The sequence below is a fragment of the Metarhizium brunneum genome, chromosome 2, assembly GCF_013426205.1.
Source record: "Metarhizium brunneum chromosome 2, complete sequence".
Taxonomy (NCBI): domain Eukaryota; kingdom Fungi; phylum Ascomycota; class Sordariomycetes; order Hypocreales; family Clavicipitaceae; genus Metarhizium; species Metarhizium brunneum.
Genome location: NC_089423.1, coordinates 5,764,573 through 5,788,588, shown reverse-complemented (window position 1 = coordinate 5,788,588; position 24,016 = coordinate 5,764,573). Strand labels below are relative to the sequence as shown.

General features: G+C 53.1%; 10 protein-coding genes across 10 annotated transcripts; 2 read left to right on the top strand and 8 right to left on the bottom strand.

The window, feature by feature from the left end:
- Positions 1-185: 185 nt before the first annotated feature.
- hpxO (FAD-dependent urate hydroxylase) lies at positions 186-1,758 on the bottom strand (the record flags this gene model as incomplete). Its single annotated transcript, XM_014689334.1, has 4 exons — positions 186-312; positions 370-448; positions 529-1,252; positions 1,336-1,758. 4 exons carry the CDS (start codon positions 1,756-1,758, stop codon positions 186-188), a joined length of 1,353 nt encoding a protein of 450 aa, XP_014544820.1.
- Positions 1,759-2,505: 747 nt separating this feature from the next.
- Positions 2,506-4,838, bottom strand: G6M90_00g046960 (uncharacterized protein; the record flags this gene model as incomplete). The annotated part of the gene is made up of 5 exons (XM_014689333.1): positions 2,506-2,959; positions 3,010-3,567; positions 3,621-4,006; positions 4,073-4,287; positions 4,343-4,838. 5 exons carry the CDS (start codon positions 4,836-4,838, stop codon positions 2,506-2,508), a joined length of 2,109 nt encoding a protein of 702 aa, XP_014544819.1.
- A 1,001-nt stretch (positions 4,839-5,839) lies between these two features.
- On the bottom strand, positions 5,840-6,832 carry plcA_0 (1-phosphatidylinositol phosphodiesterase; the record flags this gene model as incomplete). The annotated part of the gene is made up of 1 exon (XM_014689332.1): positions 5,840-6,832. One exon carries the CDS (start codon positions 6,830-6,832, stop codon positions 5,840-5,842), a length of 993 nt encoding a protein of 330 aa, XP_014544818.1.
- A 1,463-nt stretch (positions 6,833-8,295) lies between these two features.
- Positions 8,296-9,362, top strand: G6M90_00g046940 (uncharacterized protein; the record flags this gene model as incomplete). The annotated part of the gene is made up of 3 exons (XM_014689331.1): positions 8,296-8,695; positions 8,765-9,267; positions 9,315-9,362. 3 exons carry the CDS (start codon positions 8,296-8,298, stop codon positions 9,360-9,362), a joined length of 951 nt encoding a protein of 316 aa, XP_014544817.1.
- Positions 9,363-9,536: 174 nt separating this feature from the next.
- Rdh14 (Retinol dehydrogenase 14) lies at positions 9,537-10,595 on the bottom strand (the record flags this gene model as incomplete). Its single annotated transcript, XM_014689330.1, has 4 exons — positions 9,537-9,952; positions 10,020-10,121; positions 10,183-10,489; positions 10,545-10,595. The coding sequence occupies 4 exons, from the start codon at positions 10,593-10,595 to the stop codon at positions 9,537-9,539; spliced, it is 876 nt and encodes a 291-aa protein (XP_014544816.1).
- A 541-nt stretch (positions 10,596-11,136) lies between these two features.
- Positions 11,137-12,047, bottom strand: G6M90_00g046920 (uncharacterized protein; the record flags this gene model as incomplete). Its single annotated transcript, XM_014689329.1, has 2 exons — positions 11,137-11,436; positions 11,469-12,047. 2 exons carry the CDS (start codon positions 12,045-12,047, stop codon positions 11,137-11,139), a joined length of 879 nt encoding a protein of 292 aa, XP_014544815.1.
- A 1,083-nt stretch (positions 12,048-13,130) lies between these two features.
- Positions 13,131-14,195, bottom strand: G6M90_00g046910 (uncharacterized protein; the record flags this gene model as incomplete). The annotated part of the gene is made up of 1 exon (XM_014689328.1): positions 13,131-14,195. One exon carries the CDS (start codon positions 14,193-14,195, stop codon positions 13,131-13,133), a length of 1,065 nt encoding a protein of 354 aa, XP_014544814.1.
- A 3,013-nt stretch (positions 14,196-17,208) lies between these two features.
- Positions 17,209-18,687, bottom strand: G6M90_00g046900 (uncharacterized protein; the record flags this gene model as incomplete). The annotated part of the gene is made up of 1 exon (XM_014689327.1): positions 17,209-18,687. One exon carries the CDS (start codon positions 18,685-18,687, stop codon positions 17,209-17,211), a length of 1,479 nt encoding a protein of 492 aa, XP_014544813.1.
- Positions 18,688-20,409: 1,722 nt separating this feature from the next.
- xlnD_0 (3-hydroxybenzoate 6-hydroxylase 1) lies at positions 20,410-21,660 on the top strand (the record flags this gene model as incomplete). The annotated part of the gene is made up of 1 exon (XM_014689326.1): positions 20,410-21,660. The coding sequence occupies one exon, from the start codon at positions 20,410-20,412 to the stop codon at positions 21,658-21,660; it is 1,251 nt and encodes a 416-aa protein (XP_014544812.1).
- Positions 21,661-21,793: 133 nt separating this feature from the next.
- On the bottom strand, positions 21,794-23,776 carry G6M90_00g046880 (uncharacterized protein; the record flags this gene model as incomplete). Its single annotated transcript, XM_014689325.1, has 1 exon — positions 21,794-23,776. The coding sequence occupies one exon, from the start codon at positions 23,774-23,776 to the stop codon at positions 21,794-21,796; it is 1,983 nt and encodes a 660-aa protein (XP_014544811.1).
- Positions 23,777-24,016: the final 240 nt, after the last annotated feature.

Below are 24,016 nucleotides of genomic sequence, written 5' to 3'. Positions count from 1 at the left end.
TTCGTCAACACCAGACAGTCCGGCCATCCGAGATGCCTTGCAAACAGTCTACACATTCAGCAACATCATTGCAAGGCCGCAATCAGGGCAACCACAACATGCAGAACTTGGACGTAAATTTATAAACAATCTGCTGTTATGGCTATGCAAAACATGTCATGCAGAAAATGACTCCCTTTTCAATCTCATGCCCCAACAACCACACCACTCGGCAACTCCAACCCTATCGGCAACCCATCCACAAACCTTTCCGTGTACGCCTCCCCTCTTCTCTGAGCAAGATGCTGCTCAATATCCTTGTACATGTCATACCTGCATGTTCCAGTTAGCCCAGACCCTCAAACACAGGCCACATCCAGTCAGACTTACGTGTTCATCTCCTCAATTGTCAGAATCTTCTTAGGGTCCTCCACCTTGTACGTCGTGGTAGACTTGTTGACGGAGAACCCTGGTTTCCAATTAGCACCACTGCCCCAAACCATCGCCGATGCCAAGCTTCAGTAAAGCAAAAAGAAAAAAAAAACATACCGATTCTCTCGTTAATGTTATACGCCGCCTTTGCAGCAGCAGCCTGCACCCTCGTCACCCTCGGCAGCCGCACTGCGTCATACACAGCCAGGGCCTCGGCGATGCTGCCCCCAAAGTGGTCCCTGTCAAACAAGATACCCAGCGCGGCGGCATCCTCAATGGCCATGCAAGCGCCCTGGCTCTGGTGCGGCATCATCGGGTGGCCCGCGTCCCCCAGGAGACACACGCTGCCCCTGTGAATGTACGGATACGGGTCGTGAATCCACAGCCTCCAGGGCCGAATCTCCCTCCCGATCTCGAGGTGCCTGAACACCTGGCGGTCCAGCTCGGGATACGGGCTGAGCAGCTCCTCGACGGGGCGGTCGGCCCCTCCCCAGGTCTGGCTGGCATAGTCGCCCTGCTCGCGCGGGAAGAAGCAGTAGTACGACAGGAGCCTGCCGTCGTTGCACGGGGACAGCACGATCTTATCCCACTTGCCCTCCTGGCCGCCCCAGTACTCGAGCGCGCTGTGCTGCGAGTAGTCGACGAGCCCGAGCCTGACGGCCTCTTCCGTCGTCACATTGACATGGAGGCAGCTCTGCTCCGAGGGGCGCTTCTCGGGACGAATGCCAATGGCGCTCCGGACCGCCGAGCCGATTCCATCCGCGCCGATGACGACGTCGTGATGCGCCGTGACGCCGTTGTCAAACGCGATTATTCCAGCCTCCACATCAACGTTTTTACACTCAAAGAGCTCATGTTAGTCAAGGCTTCTTTTGAGGAAATTATTCCAGGCTTGCCAAGAAGGATAAAGAGAAAGAAACTAACCTTGTGATTGACGAGTAGCTTCGCCGGCGTGCCCTCCCCTTCCTCTCCCAACGCACTGTCCTTCAACATGGAGTGCATGTACTGCCGATGAAACATGTTGTAGACGTACCCCCATCTCTCCTCGTAGTCCTCCAAATCATACACGCTTACAGGCTCGCCCGTCTTCCAGTCCCTGTTGATCAGCTTCTTGAGGACGACGGGGTCGCCCTTGGCAACATCGACCTTCCACTCGTGCAGCCATCTCGTGCCGTTGGCGGCGCAAGACACGGAGGCTCCCACCTCTCCCGCAAAATCAGACTTCTCATATATGGTTACGGCGTGGCCGGCGCGGCGAAGGGCAATGGCGACCGACATGCCGCCTATGCCGCCGCCGATGACGCCGACGTCTAGCCTTCGCCAGCCTGGAGTGTCTCTGGATCCCATGGTAAATGGCGTATTGTGAATAGGGTGCACCGTGAAAATGAATGATGGGCAAGGCAAATCGTCTTTTATGAAATGGTAAATCAATGTGATGAGTGCAAGTGAATATGTCTTATTCTTGGTTGACCCCAAGGGAATCCGGTTGAAATAAAACGCTGAAATTATCAGTCAGATTCATTGCTCGTCACATGAACCACTATATAGCCACAGAATGAGCCTATAGGTCGGCACTGAGGGCTGAGGCTGTTAAACTCTGTCCGCAAGGAATGTTGTGTGTGTATGTGTGTGACATCGTGTGGGATTGCGGCTTCTGTCGCCGCGGTGCATTACCCGCCGCGTCGGCTACGTACCGCCATCGAAAAATGTTGGTGCCACAACGTACATCCGCCGTGCTGACGGCATCTTACCCGTAAAAAAGGCAAATCGGGGCAATTGTGTAAACCGCCCTTATCCGTAGGCAAGGATATCGAAATTGGTCGGTGAGATGGTCGGAGACGGGAGTTCGGAAGCGTGGGCCGCATTCGACGGCTTAGACGTCCATTGCAAATTGCCGCGATGCACATAAACTACGCCCATGCATTTGTAGACGCTTAATATTGTGGCCGACGCCCCGTAAATAATCATCTGTAAACATGTCTGATAGATGACTCCAGTACAAAATTGGCGGAACTGCACAGGCTACAATACATTCCACGTGTGTTTCGCGGACCAGCCAACGCCTCGCTCTTAATCAATGATGCCCTGCCAAGGTCAAGGAACAAACGGAAAGTTATCCCACTGTGATATGTCCAGACTATCCCAACCCAGAAACACTTCTTGTCCTGGATCAGCAGGCGTCCTGTTGTCACTGAGCCAGTTCCCTGCATTTTCTGCGAATGGGGGAATGAGGCCGCCGGCTAAAGGTGTAAGTCGTCCTTGGTCATCTCGAGGGCTGTCCGAGACCGGCTCCTTCGCTTCTTGCAGAGTGAATATTTTGGACACGTATCTGCTGCGTCCTGTTGAAGCGACATTCTGCCTTTGTTTAGAGATGGCGTTGGACAGTAAAGTCAATATCTCGTAGTAATGCCCCGCTTGTGGACTCTGCGTAGCCAGAAAGTTAAGTATGTCCCTTGCGCCAGCAAACGCAGCGTCAATGTCGAATTCAATAGAACGCTTTGCGAAAATTTCGAATCCCAACACTAATCCTGCAGCGAATACCAAGGCTCTACCGATTAGTTAGCCAAGCTACACAGTATGCCAAGTGCAAGAGCTTACTTCATGATACACATATTCCCGTACAAAATATCCACTTTCCTAGCATCCATACAAGTCTGGATCAGATAAACAGCGGCATCCAGACATGCGGAAGCTAATTGGGACTGGACAAGCCCCCCGCTTGCGGGAGGTGCTGTCAGGGTCGATATGAGGATTGGCCGTGTAACGAGAGTAACGGCAAAGTAGTATAAACACGAGACATGGACGCTTCCGATGGCTCCTTTGGTATAATTTGAGCCAGACAATGCGCCGCCCTTTGCAGGTGATCGGAGGCAGCTAGGTAGACTTCGTGACCAGGATTCAATTTCGTTGAGGAGATTTTCAACGACAGACGTGGATATTTCCTTTCGCTCGTACAATATGTCAACTATACCATTAATAATCGACACAATCTGGTGCGAGGCAATGAGGCGGGCCATTTCATCCGTCTGCTCCGTTTCAGAGGCATGATCGAGTATAGTATTGATATCGGAACTTAATCCTGCGGTAGCTGCGGGCCGGCCCAAGATTGCGTTGACAAGCATGTCAACAATGCGCAGGCTGAGCCAAATTCGAATGCTTTTCTCTCATTAGTGAATTCGCACTGTGAGTTTTCGGTTCCAGAAACCCACCGTTTGTTATCCTCCAGGTCATTCAAGTCTTGGTACGATTCTTGGCTATGCAAGCCCAGAGCCACCGCGGCTCGGGTAGCAATTCCCAGATACATAAACGCAGCATTCCGGCGGCATTCACCTAGGAGGTAAAACGCCATAAGCAAAAACGACCTCACAACGTCAATATCTGGGTCTTCCAGCAGGCCCTGGAACGCTTGAGACTGAGCCTGTCTGAAGTAGCCTTGTCCGATGTCACGAGCACTGGCGGCGGATTTGCACTGAGCGCCAATAGAAATAACCATGCCCAAGGCCGCTCGCTTTTGCGGGCTGAATGACGAGTCGTCAGCGAGCATGAAATATTCCTCAATTTCAGTGGGCGCAAATATGTCAATGAATCCCTCGGTCTAGGCATATCGTGCTGTCAGTTAGCGCCATCAACCTCAGCTGCCGATGCTCCGGGTCTCACCTACCACAGCGCGGTAACATTGAGAGTAGAGAAGTTTGGTCTCAACATCCAACTCTGGAAGGGTGGACGGTGGAAGATTCCGCATGGAACTTGGCGACTCTTTCTCAAGCATGGTGTCACTCTTCTCATTGTGCGAGAATTGAGAGGGCCCAATCTGGTCCGCGACAATGGACCGAACAAGCTGCAAAAATGACAAGGAAGCAGCACCTCCGATGTATACTAGCACAGCATTTAGCAGTTGTTGTCGATTTAAGGGTTGAAGATGAAATCATACCTCGCTCTCCGCGCAAATTGAAGAGCATTCTGGAATGTGGATTGCCAGATACCGAGGAGGCGTCCGAAGCACCGTGTCGTCGACGCTCCGGACTCTCTGGGCCCTCGAGGCTAGGTCGTGAATCCGATGGTGATAAGGGTCGGAAAGATGATGTATCTGGCCCCTTCCTTCTGCCCTTGCCGTCGACATTCAAGATTGGAAGTTGAGCGGATGGAGTGCATCTAGGGCCGCCCGTCTCGAGATCCAACATGCCACTCTGCGCTTCGAGCCCGACCCTGTGAGGCTGCGTGTCACACGGTAGTCTCGGGCCATCGGATACAGCCTGGTTTCTTGAACCTCGTGGTCGCAAGGCAATAATGCACTGAGATCCAACACCGCGACGAAGACAATAAGAACAAGGAGCCGTGCCGCTGCACTTCTTCTTGGCGTCTCGGCAAAAGTTGCAGGCTTCAGCGGCACGACGCCGTTGGCTAGGGAGGACTTTGGGACGAGGCATGGTTCTGCCGTCCGCACGGCGACTAGCCGACGATGATCCGGGCTACATGCGCAGTCGTGATGTTGCAAAATTTGGTGAGGGAGGTTCAACCGAGTTAAAACTTGCCATTAACAAGCCAGGAAGCCAGGAAGCCAGGGGACCAGGATTCTTCCCCGCGGCCACTATCTGATACCGGACATGCTGGTGGGCTCAAAAGTTCCGATGTCCGATAACAACGGGGCAACGGCCAGGGGCCCAGGACCAGGGCAGTACTGGGGTGTGCGCAAGCGTCGGCACCGGGTCCAGTGACTCCAGTCAATCGTTGATAAGTGCCGCCCGGGGAAGGTGCAACCAACCACAGGAGCCGACACAATCCAATTTGACGTCATGTTTTCCACAATACAGCGGAAAGTGTAAATGGTTTGTTATTTACTTTTTTTCTTTTCCATGAAAAGAAGCCTAGTAAGCCCTTCTGTGCATGGCCTTGACAAAGAAGGAGATTGGTAACACAGTCTATTGCAGAATACGTTTGCCCAACAAGAAGCACCTACTAATATACCACAACATATGTACCTGATCTGGCCGGTTTTTGCCTCCCACTGCGATTAGATAAAAATTACCGCACGGGTTGGAATAACCCTGGTGCGGCTCCGCTGTGGTATCTTCCATACCAGACTCCGCGTCTAGATTGATATCCGTGTAAGGGCCGCGCCGCCAAGAGGCCAGCCAGGACACCTGGAATCGCCAGTACCACCCTGCCATAGTGCCTCCGATATGGTGGTTACGGCCAGGCCCCTAAGTGCTCTATCCGGGAGCTAGCTGAGTGATGATGGGCCAGACAAGTACGTACAATGCCACTACTCCGAATGCCACTGCTCTGAATGCCACTGCTCCAAGGCTAACTAACCAAGCACAAGATAGTTGTACGGTCCGTGACTGAATATGATCTGTCCTGAGAAGAAGTATATACCAATAGACTAGAATATACCAAGGTATATTCTAGTATACGTGATACAGTGGCTCTAGTCGTTATACGACCGTCTACTATACCTGATGATATCGAAAATGAGAACCTTGCCCGGGAAGTCTGAGATGACCGTACCGAGCCTCAAGGCGTCCGGCTCGGGGTAGTGCCATTCAATGTAGTCGCAGGACCTGTCATTCATGCCCACGATGGAACGTTCGAGGGGTCCTGCAGCCGCTTCAACGGGCAGGACGCCCACAGACGCAGAAAGGTGCGACACGTATAGGTAGCTATTGTCGTTTGGCCTGAAATTGGTAATTTCGAAATGCTCCTCAATAGCCTTCCACTTGTCATCCAGATGGTTGACGTCCTTGACGATCCATTCGTCCTGCAGGATCATCTGGGGTCCGTTCCACTCGATGCCGTACTTCCAGGGCGGGGTTGACGGGAACTCCTGTAGGAACAAGATCTTGCCGCGCAGTTGGGCGACCGAGGGAATCGGCATGGAGGTGTTGTATGCAAACCAGTGCTTCTTGGCGCGCTCCTTGATGAAGTAGTAGTTGTTGAAGGTATCCTCAAAGACCTCCTGGAAGGTCATGTTATTGTTGCCAAGGGGCGCGCCTTCTTCCTTGAGGCGCATGATGATCCACTCCCGAGGATAGGTATCGAGCCAGTCGTAGATGGTGAGGAGGATGCGCTCGAAGGTGACGCCGGTTGGTTCGTCGCCGTGAAAGGTGGTCAGTATGTTGTCTTTGACGCGAGCGCGGATGTCAATATAGCGAATTCCGGCGTATATTTGCGTCTTGAGGTCCCAGTTTTGGCATTGCAGCGTAGAATTGGAAATGGTGTAGGTCATGGTGTCATGTGTTCCGGGGATGCTCAAGCTGGAGATGTTCATGACGTCTGGGAGCGACGACACCCAATCTGGCCAGTATGATATGTCGGCGTCAAAACTACAGCGCGACCGGAACTCCTTGTAGCTTTGGCCGTTGACGCGGTGCGGCGAGAGGTACGACCCCAGGCCTAGCATCATGTAGAGGAGCAGCAGCATTGTGAAGGTGCCGGACAGGACGATGAGGAGTATGAGCAAAGACGGCAACCGCGGTTGACGACGTCCCAAGAGAGGGAGACGGGTTTTGAAGAGGGCCGGAAGCTTATATGTAGTTGAAATAGCCATGGCACAGGGAGGGATGAAGTACAAAAGAGAATGACAGAGAGAAGCTTTGACGGGAAATATGCGGACTGTAACGTTTGAACTCTGTCTGCATAGGCGCAGCGCTAGCTGGGCATTCCAAGATGCTACGCTGCGCGGCGGCTCGACACGTGCACCGCCATCCAAGGTGTAATTGGAGGTTTAAGTTTGAACAGGCGGGGGGGTTTGGTACAACCATACATCTGGTAGGTTTGGCACACCAGACATGTACCAGACGGCATTGCGACCAGCGCTGATCATACATTGTCCGGGTGACTCGGGTCCAATTTAGCGACCTTGTGGCAGAATGTATTTGCCTATCAATGAATATGCTTGAATATACCAAGGTAATAAATATGAAGCGCGATAGCAAGGTACCTAGGCACGTACCAACTTACTGCGTACTTGCTTCTAAGAAGTACTTAAGGACCTAATAGCCAGTACACCCACTGTACATCAACTCAATGGTATTGACATGTCAAGTACTTAGTACTTATTGCCTCCTACCAGACTGGACCATCAAATACTAAGCTCCCCCCATGCCGCACTAAAGCTATTAACATCAGTACCTAAGAGACAAGGCATGAGAACATTGAAATCCAAATTTAACCACAAGTAGTATAAAGATAAACTTTCCTTTTATAGTTTATGTCTTAAAATGGAAATACTCCGAGAAAGTTACCGAACCATTGGCATTGATTACAAGACATCTGGGTAATTTCGCTCGCGCTAACCTAGAGTACATACGCATCAGTAGAGCAACATTTGAACAAATCTGTCGCAGCTATCGCCTGAAAAAAAAACACCGTATGGCACTATTTGCTGTATTTACCACTCGTGCATTATGGGGAATTCCGGCTCTAGTGACAAGTATGAAGCAGCCGCACTTGAGGTGTCAGGCTCTGGCTCTGCTCAAGTTGGTGTAATTCATCTACTTTATTCATATTTTGTGAAGAAACGCTGCATCAACATCACCGTCGGCTAAAACGGCAACTGGCCCCTTGCCGATTCACATCTAAAAAATCGAAATACAAGTATCCCCGCGATTGTGCCGTGTCCCTCGAGCCTGATATTCACTAAACACCATGCAAAGTCGACCCGATGTGGTCATTCGAGTCGAGTCGTTCGCCTGGTGGGTCCAAGTTGTAGTTACCTCGGCGTATCCAACATGGAAGCCAGAAGGAACAACCGACATTAAATAACTTGATTGAACCAGTTGACGGCTTCCCCTCTCTACAGCTACCCCTACAGCCACCGGGAAAAGGCCGCCACACTATTCGCAACCATCCAAGGGTAAGAAATCACCAAAAACCAGCATCGCAATGCCCTCCAGACCGTCCTTCAACGACCTGCCCCTCCGAAAGGACGGCCCTCCAGGCAATGCTTGGGGCCTCTTCGGGCCAGACGACCAGTGCGGCAGGCTCAACCTTCTCACGCCAGAGACCACGGCCAATGCGGCTCGCGAGATTGTCGACGGAGTGCGCATCTCAACTGACCGGTACCTGGACAGCATGGCGCCTCCCTGCTTTGGCCGCCGTCCCCTGGAGCATACTCTGCTGCACAAGGCCCCGATGACCGTGACTGACGACGAATTGGTGCTCAACACGCAGAGCAGTTCGCAGTGGGACGGGCTGCGGCACTACGGCTATCAGAAGGAGAAGGTGTATTTCAACGGCAAGTCGCAGCAAGACATCTCAAGCTCGAATGTAAATGGAATTCACGGTATGGCCTGCGTCTCTCTCGCATACACAACAAAAGCATACAAGTACTCACTGCTAACGAACCTGCAAGCATGGGTTGAAAACGGGGGGATCGTAGGCCGCGGCGTTCTTCTGGACTATGCTGCCTGGGCAGACGCAAATGGGGTCCAAATTACACCATTCGAAACTGTTTCATTCCCGGTGTCCACGTTGGAAAAAGTTGCTGCTGCCCAAGGAACATCCTTTAAAGAAGGCGATATTCTCTTTATCCGCACCGGCTGGACGAGGGGGTACCAAAAGCTCTCAGCCGGGGACAAGGCCGCAGTCGCTGCTAAACACCCCCCTCCGTCTATTGGCGTCGAATCTTCCGAGGAAACTCTCCGATGGCTGTGGGACAAGGGGTTTGCTGCGATTGCGGGTGACCATCCGGCCATGGAGGCGTGGCCCTGCCAGAATCTCGACTTTCAACTGCACCAATGGGTGCTGGCGGGCTGGGGCATGCCGATTGGGGAGTTATTTGACTTGGAGAGACTGAGTGAGGAGTGTAGCAAGAGGAATAGATGGACTTTCTTTTTCAGCAGCATGCCTCTCAAGGTGAGCAGCTTCATTGTTGAATGTAGATTGGGTGCTGACATTGATAGGTTCCCGGCGGTGTGGCCAGTCCACCAAATGGCGTGGCTATACTTTGATGGTTAGCCAAGAGGAAATAGTGTACTCACTGTTGATCTCATGGTAGTTAGTTGGTTTGCATCTGAGTCGATAATATCCCTCATGTGAAACGTTGCTCTGTGAAATGTTGCACAAATGTATATAATAGTTACGTGGTCTGCCATGCCACGTCTTCTCCCTCCATGCGCATGCCATCATGGCACAAGACCAGCATCCCTCTCTGATACCTCCTTGCCGGGACACCACTTGTCCTGCAGCTCCTTGTCGAGAGTCTTTCCAATTACATCCTTGTCCCACCACTCGCCCCAACTCGTCAAGAAAATGCGACCTGAATCCTCTGGAAAGTCACTACGAGACAATGCCGCGATAACGCTCTGTGCACCCTCGGGCACCGACTTGGCATCAGGCAAATTCGGGGGAATCTGGAAGCCTGAACCGCGCCCAAGGCCAGTGTTGGGAATCAGTCCCGGCGAAACAGCCACAACGTCACACTGGCCCTTGAGCTGGCGACGCCACCAATGCGCTCCGAGTAGTTGGGTGAATTTGCTGCCGGCATAGACAGAGTAGCCGTCGGCTCCGGAACCATTGGCAAGCCTTGCTTCAAGGACGGCTGTTCATTGTCAACTTCCCAAGCGTCGCGCCGAGTAGGACAAAGGTAGGCTGATCAAGAGACGTACCAGGATCTTCAACATTGCGAATAGCACCAGAAGAAACGACGACAATTCGCGCCTTGGAGGCAACAAGCTTCTCGCGAAGCAAGTGCGTCAAATAATGCTGAGCTGAAGCCAATGTTTAGCTACCAAGGCCGATGCAGCCCAAAGTAGATGCACAAAGACTTACAAAAGTGGTTCACAACAGCCGCCTCGCACCACTTCCCAGGAGACTCCTTGTCCGCAGGTTTGAACATGCCGGCGTTCAGGAGCAAATAATCAATCTTGCCGCCGCCGACACTGTCCAGCGCCTGCTGAGCAAAAGCCTTGACCGTTTTCAAGTTGGCCAACTCGAGGGGCAGTACGGCCACGGCATTGGCCGTCTTGTCGTACTGAAGACGGGCAACGGCATCACTGGCGGCTTTGATGTCTCGCGCTCCAAGGATGACTTTGTAAGGAGTGGCCTGCTCCAGGAGCTGTTTCAGCACTTCCAGGCCCTGATATCCGCGTTAGTCTGCATTCAAGTGTATCAGGGAGCATTCCCACACCTACAATGCCCGAGGAGAGGCCTGTGGCGACGATGGTCTTTGCAACAGAAGCCATTGTGTGGTGATTTAGCGGCCAGTGGTGGTTTCGTGGCCTGTTGGGAGATTTTATACTTTTGGTCCAGGTGGTCAGCAACTGGTCATGATGTCACGGTGTACGCCAATGGCGTTGGTCCATTGCCGTGTTTAGCGAGACTTGAATCTCAGCTGACGGCTTACTCCGCATTCATGGGAGGTGATGCTCAGGGCGAATACATAAACTCCTGCGGCAGCGGGGTTAAACGGAAATAAGACGGAGAGGTTAGGTAAAGAAGCTTTGCTGGACATCTCAGAAGCACTTGCGGGGAAGACGATGGTTTGTCTTGTAGGAGCATGGCTATGTAATCAAATCACAAGTGTGATGCGACTAAATTGCAGATGGTTTAGTTCAGGCCTGGTTGATTAAAATCTTCCATACGCGTGGGAACTACAGAAAGCACAACTTGTTGTCCGGTTTGGCCATTGGCTCCCATAGATGGCAGTTTACTCTCACGATGTCTGTTCACCAGACTTCATCAAGCAATGATGAAGTACGCGCAATTTACACTCTACACCCTCATTCAAGCGTCAAACTCTTCAAATGCTCTCCGCAGTTGCCTCCTCACCAACAGCTCCGGGCTATCATCGTCCCCTCGCAAGATGGCCTCCAAGCCCAAAACACCATTACACCGGGCCATGATGACGCCCTTGCACACGATATCCGCCTCGTATCCCGCCCTTTTCGCCACCCGGGCTGCCATCCTGGCACCAACAGCCACCGCCAGCCCGGAAACCTCAACCGACGGACAGCCAACCCGGGCATCGCTCCAGTCAATCACGCCCGTAACCCGACCGGCCGCGTCGAGAAACACATGTTCCCCCTTGGGTCTGCATGTGTCAGCACTTTCCTCACGCTGCTGCCAGGCTGAACATGCCAGGGGGCGTCCAGCTTCTCCAGCGAAATGACCTCGTCCAACTCCATCAACTGTCGCCTCCTCCTTAAAACGTCCAAAGCCGCCGTCGCACGACCGCGCAGTTCATCCAAATCCGCCTCCTCGCCCTCCGGAACGCCAATGCCCAGGGCGTCACCAACACGCACGCCTCCTAGGCCGACCAAGAACGCTACCAAATCATCCTCGGTGCTCTTCGTCACTCCCCGAGGGTCCGATTCCACAGACACACCCTTCGCCTTGTGGTACAAAGCGTACTGCCGGCCGTGGGGGTTCCAAACCCCGACGTCAATACACGGCGGGACAAGGGGTGCGAGTTCATCATTTCTTAGCAGCAGCTCAAGCAGTCTCCTCTCTCGGAGCAGCGGCTCTTCGCCGCTGCCCTGGTCGGCCGGAACCCGGAGGACGAGGGCGTCGTTTACCGTCCAGACGAGATGATCGCCGCCTTCGCTGCAGCGGCGGATGTCCAGCGGCGGCGGGACACGACGGAGAGATTGGACGAGGACGAGGGCTTCCGAATCCGAGACGCGTAGTTTGCCCATTCTGCTGCTGTTGTTTTTGCGCTACTGACCTCTTTATCAAGATCGCCGTCTGGTCTGGATCCATGGCCTTTTTGTCATGTTTGTAATGGGAATTCAGGGCATTAAACCGGTCGGCGATGGGCAGAGCATTTGAGGCGTGTAAGTGCATTGGCCGGGTGAGTCAGACGGCAGCGGCCATCATGGCCATCCTGTTGCAGCCAGGCGTTTTACGGCGAGCCACAGCAAAGATGGCTTGAACGGGGCCTTACTTGATGGCAACAAGCAATAGTATTCATGTTGAACGTCTTGCGGCCCGAGTTTGTGGCACTGAGCTGGTCCATGGGCACGTCCATGTCGCTGCATTCAATTCATGGCCGTTGATGGCCCCCGCATGGCCACCCACCACTTTACTTGATCTTCTCGCCAGGGTAGCTGCCGAGTTCTGATACAGCAAGAGATCAATGCCCTCTGTTGTACGGCTGTGGACTTGTGACGTGACGCGAGGCCCAAGTTAGAGTTAGCCAAAGTAGTCCTGCCGCAGAAACCGCCATAGAATGCCCGTCTGAAGAATGAAGCGAATGATGAAAGCCCATATGAATGCACACGGGTGCTACTTGTACAAGCCTGCGTTGTCCATATGCACAGGCAAGAAGGGCAATGAATATCTCAATCAGACATGGCTCTTCAACATTACCATTACTCCGTACACTAAATCCTCTAGTATTGGAAAGACAGCGTCGCCTACCTAGTCGCTTCCCGTAGTGGTCTTTAAAGGCATCAACACAATTTGCAGCATCAAACCACCTTGTTTTTCGCGACGAGGTTGTTAGGGCTGCAGGTGCGCTGGGCTTGAATTTTCATCAAAGCATTACTGAATTCGAAACTGTAAAGGGGAAACGAAGGAGTTTGTATTATATATATCTCATTATTCATGCCCAGTCGTGACTGTTGTGGGAGAAGAAGGAAATAAATCAGAGTTGCCACCAACACCGTAGGGCCCGAAATGTACAAGCACTTGACAAGGTATCCAAGCCGTTCATAGTGCTATGGAAGCGAGAAGTGGCCACAGGCTAGCCATGTTTGCATGTCTTCCAACTTCTACTTCTATGCAGAAACTGAACTTCGCTCAATCTCGAATAATTGAGGTACGAGATCGTCTAGACAGTCTTCCAATCCTCTCCATTTCAGCCCAAATACTCTCTCAGCATCACTGGCGTCGACTCCAAAATGAGTGTGCTTCTCTCGCTTGCCAGGTTCACCGACTGGGATCTTCTCAGCATATTTTGAAGTCACCTTCCGGCTCACATCGGCGAGTTCTTGGTTGCAATAGACGCCCTGGCAAAGCATGTAACGGCCGCCGCCCGCCTCGGGTACAAGGAGCGCTTTAACATGAGCCTCGGCTACATCTCGCACATCAACCCAACACGGGCCCTTTGTAGGAGGGACGGGTTGGTTTTTGCCAGCAGAGACGACAGACCATACCATAAGGTTGCTCGTGTTGACCTCCTGGATGGACTTTGGCGTCGATCCAGGCAGGAAAGGACCAAAGACCATTGTGGGACAAAGGCTGACTAGATCGAATGCAGGTTTCCTCTCGGAGATGAAACTCCATGCAGCTTTCTCGGCAGCCGTCTTGCTGGCTCGGTAGGCGGTAGGCGCATTGGAGGCATTAACACCATCCTCGTAGGTAAGCGGACTCCAATCTTTAGAAGTATATGTCTTTTCTGGGGATGGCCCAGCGGCAGCGTCATATATACACGCAAAGCTGTTGGTGTGAACGACTCGCTTAATGCTTGGTATTTGAGTTGCGGCCTCAAGGATTGCGGTAGAACCAAGTACGGCGGGAATCATGAGTTCGGTCTCGAAATTACTGGCGTTGTAGTGGAATGGCGCGGCAAGATGAAAAACTGCGCTCGGCTTCAAGTTATCGAAAGCCTTGAGGTAACAATCTGATGAAGTAATGTCGTCGACAACGACTAGTTGCAGGCCGGGGTGTGACTTGTGTGCCTCCTTTACTGGGTCGATTTTAGATGCTGACCTGACGGTGCCAACAACATTATAGCCCTGGTTGAGCAACGCTGCAATACAATGTTGAGCAATAAAGCCATTGGCACCAGTGACAATAACTGTCGCAGGAGGGCTAATAGGTGAGGCGATTTTGGAAGGCATAGTTGATTCGTGTCGTACGCCGAATGAATTTGTCGTTTGAACACCTTGTCTCGATAGTCTCTCCCTGGAGTATCACGACATACGTCCATACCTCAAGAGGATACCCAGACCTTTAAGTGTGAAATAGAACGGCCAGAAACCGGACAGAGGCCGCAGGACAACAAGTCATGTCCAGAAACCCCAGCCAGCTCTGCGGAGCCAAGGGATCTGTTTTTCGGAAGAAAAATAAGCGCAACATTCTGCTAGCTCCAGTCCGGCGGATACTCTGCTGGAGCAAAAGCGTGGCGTCCTCGCCATTGCCAACTGGGTCGTTTCCAGAACAGTGACTAATGATATCGTAGGAGTTAGGGTACCAACAGGAAATTTGGTTGTAGCGAGGTAACTACTGCTGAGAAGCAGCGAAAAGGTCCCCGAGCTGTCAACTTGCCTGGACTTTTCGCCCTGGTGGATGCCTCGAGTTTCTGGCTGCTTAATCCCTGACTGCAGCCGTCGCAATTGCAAGTGCTGTCTGGTGTTAAGTGGGGAGCATTTATACCCAGCATTGGCTATTCGTGTTTGTCATTGAGTTTATGTTTATGTTTGCACCAGTCAGTTTCAGTGGTTGGGTTCCCTAGGAATGGCCAGGTCGTTTCTCCATCCATGTCAAACACATATTGCGACCCGAAGGTCCGGCTCAACGCGAAACCAGGTTTGTTGTTGGCTGCTTCGTCTGTATATGAGCTCCAACGTTGTAGCTCCGGAAATACTCTCCGGGCTGCGTTGAGACGACACCGAATAGGCAATGAAACGACCCCGGGTTGGCAAATTGAAGAGAATTACAAACACAGAATCCTATTAGGGGAAGAATCGATTTCTACATCGGACTCTCCCGGTGGTGAATGGCTCTTCTCTTCAACAATTGGCGGGATTCGCCGTCGCGAGAGCAACAGGCACAGCCATGCTGGAGCTGTCCAAGTTGTCGCGGGCCATTTCGACGACTGAAAACTGATGACAAGAGCATTTGGCAATCAAGGCGTCGCCAATAGAGGCCCCGTCATGACGCTCCGTGCCCTTCAGCGCATACCTCAGCAGGGTGCTGTGGCGCTGCGCCGCGCCGCCAAACTTTAGAAGCCATGGTTTAGGGCTCTTCTCTTCCGACGGGAAGCATCAATACAACAAGAACAATAGTCTTTACCATGGATGAGCAGTCAAAGTTGAAACCATGTGATCCCGTGAGATCGTATGGTCCGTATGCGCGGCTGTGTACTTTGACAGTTGCCTGTTGCCGATCGGCGTTGACGCCAAGTAGCAACGAGAGCTTAGTAGTTAAGATACCCGCTGAGCATGATGCCGCGGGAGATCAAAAGTACTGGACGCCTTCGGAGTCAATCAACGCCGCCAGGTGGTCGGATACGATACCTTGTCCACAAACTGTATTGAAACGGCCAAGTTCCGATAAGCACCATGAGATAGGGTCCTCGCAAACGTTGCAGCGAATAATGTTGCCTGGATTGTTCCGTCATCTCCCCGATTCAAGAATTCGAGTCGCTTGCTTCATCTGTTCCAGTCAAGCGGTCGTAGCAACCCAGACCCTATTTCACGTCCGCGGCAACATGACATAATGCCGAAAACTGTGCCAACATACTGTGCTGGTTTCTATTGGCTGTTTCTATGCGACGATTGCTTTGTTTGTCTCCTGGAAGTTGTTGATTTCGCAGCCGGCGGATCATGGAAGTGCGTCGTGATGCATCGGAACAAACTCTGCTTAATGCCGCCGTCGGCCGATGTCTGAACTCTGTGTGATGCATGGGGGCAAGGAGAGTGAGTCTTGGATGCCAGCCGAGAGCAAATTGTTGTCGACAAGCTGCGCGCACTTTGTTGATCTCGGAATGGTGAGATTGTCCGGGCGAACATTGAAGCTGCCCAGCCAGAGAGCAGAAGCCAGAGCACCGCCGAGCAGGAGCCCCCTCCATCCTAAAGTGCTACCTCATGCCGCCCTTGCCTGCTGGGCCGTCAATCAGAAGGAGGCCGCGGAAGGTTTGAGGCGACGCGCCTGCCCCGTCGCAAACATGATGTGGATCGACCGCACCGCTGCCAGAGAGAGAGGCTCGGATCTCCCCAGCACCCAAGGAAAGGCTCAAATCCCCGCCAGACGTTTCCATGTTCCATTCGCGCAGGCCACAACCGACTAGTTGGCACTCGAATGTCAATGCTGCCCGACAGCCACACCACTCAGCATAGCATACAGCATACGGTTGGAGCTCAGAAGTATTGATTCGACTCGACCTGGTGCTTATTTCTCTTGCAGTATATGCATATGCAGTTACACGCCGCGAGAGGCTCGCGGACACCTGGCGGCCACATCGACCATGCAAATTGTGCATCATGGACAATGATCTGATAATTCGATTTTCTGCCATTGCTTGCGGTGTATCAATACCGACGGAGACCACGCCCGGCGCCCCGACTTCCGGCAGGGCTGATGCGATGACCGGCGCATAGAGCTGCGGAAAGGGGTTCCGTGACTTGAACATCGTCGAGAACAAAGCAGGGGTTGTCGTGTCCCAAACACCAGACATGTGCATGTCATTGGCATCCTATTTTTGCAGTCCGGTCTAGTCTTTTACAGATGAAACACGACGTGGTGACAAGGCCAATGCGGCCGTGGGCTCTCTCCATTTACAGAGAAACACAAGTAGATGATCGACGACATGGCCATAGTCGGCTTGTATTAATTACTATCAATGGGGCCAACCCCCGCGAAAGACACACGCACAGGCCCGTACTGATGAGCCGTCGCGAAGCTCAAGGATTCAAGTTGGATTCACATGTTGAAAGCTTCTCATGACCTCCACGATGGAAAATCTCGAATCGTCTTATGCATATCATAGCACCAGTAGTCGTTCATCATCTCCACCACCGCGGGAATTTCAATAGCATAGCCCTCAGACAAAGGACGGATCCCAAAAAAGTAAAATCATGCGTACCCATGACAATGTAACGAATATCCCATCCCGGAGCCAATCATCCTTTGTTAGTACACGTACCGGAACGCCGGGTTCGTCCTATCCGTCATCGCCTCTTCTTCCTCAACACGGACACGAATCTCTCCCCTATCGATGGCCTCTGCCTCGGCAATCCTCACCGCCTCTGTCTGTCTGTTGCGCCATCCGTAAAGCAACCTCAGGAGGATGGTCACGAGCATGGCGCCTCCGCAGACACCAAACACGGTAATCTTGGCCGGAAGATACCGCGGCGCATTCTCCTTGCGGAACGTCTGCGGCCCGATAATGTTGGCAATGGAAAAGCAAATAGCGACGGCGGCATTTGTTGCCACCTTCTTGGTGTAGCCCTGGGTGTTGGCACCCACGAGGGCGTAGATGAGAGCCAACGGGGCGACGTCAAAGTTGATGAGATAGATGCCCGCAAGAGCTCCCGCCTGGGAGTGCGAGTAGAACGACATGAGGCCCGCCCCAATGAGAGTCGGCACCAGGAGCAAAATGATGGCCAGCCAGCGGGGGAAGTTGTACAGAATGGCAAACGTCCCCGCGAGCGTGGCGGAGACGGATACGACGCCCGAAGGCATGTTGAGGAGGGCCGCCGTCTTGGGCTTATACCCGAACCCGGCAATCAGCGTCGCCGAGAAGGTGGTAATGATGCCAGAGGGAATGACGATGAGGATCGTATTGAGGCAGAGCAGCCATACCTGCAGGTCAGTCGCCGCTTCAAGTATGTCGCGGGCCCGGAATACCTTCTTGCCGTTGCCAGACTGATCCCTCGAAAGGGCTTCTTTGACGAGCAATTTCTCACCGTCGCTGAGGAATTTGGCCTTGTCAATACTTTGAGGCATGGCAAACGTCACAGCCGCGCCCACGGCCAGGTTAAACGCGCCGACAGAAACAAACATGATGCGCCAACTTTCAAACGACGAAGTGGCAGAGCCGTGCTGCGCGGCCCAAGACACCAGGCCGCCCAGGGTTTGACCAACCCCCAAGCCGCAGTACCATATCCCCGTGCGTGGAGTGGCCTGCCGCCTCGTATACCACTGGGACGTGATCATGATGAGAGCCGGGGTGATGACGGCCTCAAACATGCCGAGGAGCGTGCGGACGGCCGTCACGCCGGCAAAGCTCTGCGTGGCAGCGGTGCAGCAGATGGTCACGCCCCAAAGAAGAACGTTGATGCCGAGAACCTTGGTCACAGGGAAGCGTTGGATGAGGTAGCCCTGGGGGAACTCGGCCACGGCATAGCCGATAAAGAAGGCGGTTGCCATCCACGAGAAGTCGTTGCCGTCCCTGAACTCGAGACTCTTGGAGATGCCCATGATGTTGGCATAGTTGATGAGCACCTTGTCAAGAAACTGGAGGAAGTAGCAGAGGAACATGAGCGGCATGATGGCCCAGTCGATCTTGCGGACGGCACGCCGAAGCCGTTGGCCAGAGGCGTCCTCGACCACAGACTGGCTCGAAGCCTCGCAGCTCGACGCCTCCTTATCCAGCGTCTTGCTATCCATGGCCACGCGGTGGTGTTATCTGGATGCCGTGTTTGTTCAGAAATTCAGAATGGTCGAATCTTGTCGGATGTCAAGATGAAGAGTCGGTTGCTGTTGCAGCTTTTGATCAAGGACACCGATCCCAAGTGCCGACGATGGCAAAACTGGCCCTTGCCAGAAGTCTCAAGACAAACACGGTCGATGAGGGATCGCGCCGGCGCTATATACAGAATTGTCTTGCCCAACCCAGCAGTTTGCAGCAGGGTTAAAAGGGAGCTGAGAGATAAGACGGCAAAAAGCCACCACTGGCAAACGTATCGCGACGCTTCGGTGCCGATTCCCTGCCGACCTCGTAGCTTGCCCGTCGCGTAGCGCCAAAGATGCGCATCGCGCTCCGGACTCGACAGAGAAATGTCTACAGCCAAAAGCTCATGTCACGAGAGTTCCGCCACAAAAGCCACCAGCCATTTCTGCCGGCTACACTTCTTCCCCGGATTTTCGCCTCGCCCCGAACCCACCTAAAGTTGTCGGAACTTGGTGGCTTGTCACTATTCCCACACATCCGAAGACTACAGACGGGACAAAAATACTCACGATATGCCCCAGAGATTGGGCGGCCCCAGATCCGGGGGAGGAGCCTATCTCCTCTCCCCGTAGCCCACAGGCAGCAGAATCTCCCCCGTCGCGTGGCAGCAAGGCCCGCGGTTCCGTCGTCGATGATGGCTTGTGCCCATGCCATGTCTTGGTTCGACTTGGAAGGGCTCTTGACAGCTCGACCCACGCAACGCCCAGCCGGTTACGGAGCATGATATCATGATTCGGAAATGACACGCCTGCAATGTACGCAGTAAAGCACTGAAACGTAGGCCCACGGCGATCTACCCTCTTCAAATGAAACCTTTTCCACGTTGCCGTCTTCAACCCCAAAGATGCCACCGACACCCCGTCACTCGGCCCGTCATGCCGCCGTCGGATCGAGAAACGTCCCTGGCGTCGGTACTGACTACCGTGTGCGCTACTCCATCCTTTGACATTATTGTGGCCCGTGTGGCTCCGCGGACCGCCTCATCATCATGCGCACAACCTGGCGACGGAGACGAGGCCCAAGGCTTATCTTAGAGATTACATGGAGCGTGATCGCATGGCACCCTGATGGATACACAAATAGCCGATTTTAGCTTTCCCCTCCTCCCCAAGCGAGCCCAAGGTGGCCTTTTCCTCTTTCCTGCCCCAAGTCTACAAACTAAGAGCGTGTTAGTCTGGTGTAAACCGCACCTCTTCTCCTCCCTGGCGAGGTGAACTCGTATCCGACAAGGTCGAAGCGACGAGGCGCGCGCGCGCACCGCCATAAGATCCGGCCCGAAGGCTTCTGTCTAACGGAAACAGTCTCCTGATTCCTATCAAGGACATCAGTCGTTTCCGCCGACTGCCCACCCGTCACACCGCTCTTCATCATCCCACGAGCATGGCCTCACTATAAGACAGTCGAGAAGGACATCAAGGAAAGTTACTTTATTCTTCTTTTTTTCGAACCAAGCACACCGGGTTGTTCAAACCCCCTCAATTCATCAAGTCAAGAAACATACCCCTCTTCAACTCCCACATTTGACCAAAACATACGCTACGGTCGCCATCACAAAAGCAAAAACCTTTTGCCAAGGGTCCATCAAGGGCAAAGACGCATCATTTTGAGACGCCAAGAAAACACTATCGAAGAAAACCGGTCCTTCGGATCTAGCAGCCATGCCGAGCTCCGTTGATCCCAAACACGACCCTTACGACATCGCCATTGTCGGCTCTGGATTAGGAGGCCTCTCGGCAGCCGTTGCTTTGCGACGAGCAGGACACAACGTCACCATTTATGAGAGATATGACTTCGGCGGTGAGGTCGGCGCATCACTCTCCTGCGCATCGAATGGATCTCGGTTCCTACAAGAATGGCAAGTCGACATCGCCAAAGCCAGACCCGTCATCCTCAAGAGCCTGATTCGACATGACTGGAAGACTGGCCAAGTGTCTGGGACATATCCTCTTGGAGACTATCGCGAGCGCTTCGGAACAGATTATAACAACTTCCACCGCATTGATCTTCACCAACACTTGAAGCACGTGGCTACAACTGAAGGCGGCAAAGGAACCCCTGCCCAGCTCAAGGTCTGGCACAAGGCCGTAGATTTGGACCCTATTGCTGGAAAGATTGTCTTCGAGAATGGTGTGGTTGCTACACATGATCTTGTTGTGTGCGCTGATGGGATCCGAAGCCAGATGCGAGAGAAACTTGGGGTTATCCCGCACATCGCACCGTCGGCTTCCTGCTGCTACCGATGCATCATCCATGCCGACAAGCTTCGGGAGCTCGGCTTGCACGGGTTTGCTGAAAATAGTGCCATTGAATTCTGGGGGGGCGACGGCATTGACAAGATCGTCATGAGTGCTTGTTCTGACCATGACGTCGTCAGCTGCTACTGCTTCTATCCCGCAGAGAAAAATGACTTGAAAGAAGATGGGTGGGACATCTCAACAACAGGAGAGAACCTGGCGGCAACCTTTCCTGAGCTGGACGAAAGGCTTCTCACCTTGTTCCGCAATGCCGAGGACATCAAAATGTGGCGACTCTATGACCATGACCAGTACCCATATTGGGTCAAAGGAAAATGCTGCCTCTTGGGCGATGCGGCGCATCCCATGATGCCAGACCAGTCGCAAGGCGCTTGTATGGCCATAGAAGACGCTGGAGCTCTTGGGATTCTCTTCGCACCCAAGTATGCCGATTTAGACGTGACCGAGAAGCTTCGTCTATACGAGCTGGAACGGAAGCCTCGCGCTTCTCGAGTCCAAGACAGCAGTCGACGAGCAAGACTAGACCTCACAGAGCGCATTGGTTGGAGCAGTGCCAATGACAGGCCCGGCAAGTTGACAATTGAAGAAGTATGTGGCTATGATATGCATGCTCATGTGGCCGAGTTGGTTAAGGAGACCAAAGCAGCCGGCTAGTGTGGGCTGGCGTCGGGTTTCCGGTCCATCCGTTCCATATATTTTTATCGTCAAATTTTGTAATAAATCGCAAATAGCGTAAATGGGTACGGCAAGGCATGTTGAGTCATTTCCACGGTGCTCAGGGTGCTCCCTAGAAAACCACTAGTCCGTGCATCTCGTAGTATCGGATTCGCGCCCAGTTCACAATTGCCCCTGTGCCTTCTGATTGATCTCTCCTCGACCAGACACGTTCTACCAGGTCTCTGGCATTATAGACGTAGCCAAACCCACACGTTCGTTCCATGACCAAAAGCCGGTCTTGGATTATTACGCGATGCTCTAGCTTCCAACACGATCCACCGGCCATAACCAGAGGGAAGAGAATGCACGATTCCAGAGGGCTGCCGTAGCGAATCTTTTGCACGCACTCGAGAATACCATCAACATACTTGCCGACTTTCGGATCGGTCAACTCGTAGCCTTCAACAATCTGGTGAAGTCGCAGGCGAATGGCGTACTCAAAGGCAAGAGTAGCGTGTAATACATCCTCTGTGGCTGGCGTAAGTGTAGAAACGGCCCTTGACATGCCGCCGTATTCGTAAGACCAATTGTTGATCCGATGCTCAATTTCGCTGGCATGTCGTCGGAACGCGGTTTCGGAAGCTTGGTCTACCCTGGTACTTCGGAGCTCAGCCAATGTGTTGATGCGGTCTACTAAATGGAACAGTTCTTTGGGAATGCCGTAGACTGCAGAGTCGTCTTCATCAGGAGTGGAAGACCAAGTATCAAGGGCATGAGCTTCGGCAGCCTCGGTTCCCATGAGAGGAGGCCTGCATGTTGATGTCGTGGCAGCAGAATCCAAGAATCTGGCTAGGCGAAGCAGGAACTTGTAATGACCTGTGAGAATATCGCCCTGTTGTTTCCGTAGGGCGATTAATAAGCGCTTCGCGCCTTTCAGGTGGAGTTTCCAACCCTCACTGGTGCCGTCAAACAATTCCGTCATGCACAATAGTAAACTGCTCACTAGTGCGATATCCGCGCTAGTTGTATCGACATGAGGCAGAAGCCCTGCTAGAGCCTGAGTCGCTTTGCTCTTGTGCAAAAGACCGCGATCACCCATGGCAGGTTGAAGCTTCCGCCAATGATTTGCAGAAAGCGCCAAAATACAATGAAGGACCAGGTCATTCGACTGAGCCATTGGTAACAGATAGCTATTGTACGGGTTTTCCGTAGAAGCCCGGCGAGACAGTATTGAAGACACAATAGTAGAATAGTGATTCAGCAGAGCCCTGTCCTGAGGCGCACTCAATTGAGGCATGAGTTGTGGCACATAGATCGATAGCGACTGCGATGGAGGTGCTGAATCTATCGAAGCCGTCGGACTGCCATTGCTGATGGGTGTGATTGATTCGAGCCAGGCCGGAGGCGATGCCGACATATCCCATGACAGCTTCTGAGGGGGCATATCCGGGGTAAGTTCTCCAATGATTCCCGAGGTGACGGGCATCGTGGAAGAAGATGGCATTGCCATGGATGACGTCGCCACCGTCATTATCGCAGTCTGCTCAACTGGTTGGTTGAAGTTGGCGTAGTTGGAGTAGCCCAATTGTGAGTTGTGACTCGCATGGCTGTACTGGCTTTGATTGTCGAAACTGCCATGTCTTTCGCTGCTTGAACTCGATGCGCTGGGGCTTTTTCGAACAGGTATGTCCCGAATTACCGCTTCTGGTAGCTGGCTTATTATGCTTGAGGATGGAATAGGCTCGACGATGCCGTCGTCGCAGTTGGAATCCTCCTTCACGGCCTCATCTGCGAACCCAGACCCGGGTTTGGGCTTGCCGTGTCGTTCTGGAGGCCAGGCGCAATCGAGACAGAGACGCCGGCAGTCACCGCAGCGAGGCTTGGTCTCGTCGCACTTCTTCTTGCGGCGCTTGCACATTAAGCAGCCCGTCTGCACTCTTCTTATCCTAGCCTTGGGCACGTCGCCATGAGTGTCATCGGTGGTGATACCAGCGGCATTTCGGGGGCGGCATGGCAAGCTGAGTCGGACGCATCGCGCGCAGGGCAAACTGCCATCGCAGGCTTGCTTGATCTGCGCGCAACGATGACAAACAGGACGGCTCTCCGAACCCATATTGGAGTATGCTCTCGTGGTTGCTACAGCCCGGCGAGAAAGCGGTCGCCAGATCTTGAAGTCGTAATGAATTGAGATGCCGGCGGGCCGCCGGAAGTGATTTTCTGTGTGGCCAAAAAACGGAACGTTGTCGGCTAATCTTTTGTAGCGAAATCCGAGATCCGTAAACGCGCGCGAGCTCGTCCAAGGCTGTGCTTAGATGAGGAAAGACCGAGTCTGAGATGTACAATTAGCACTGAA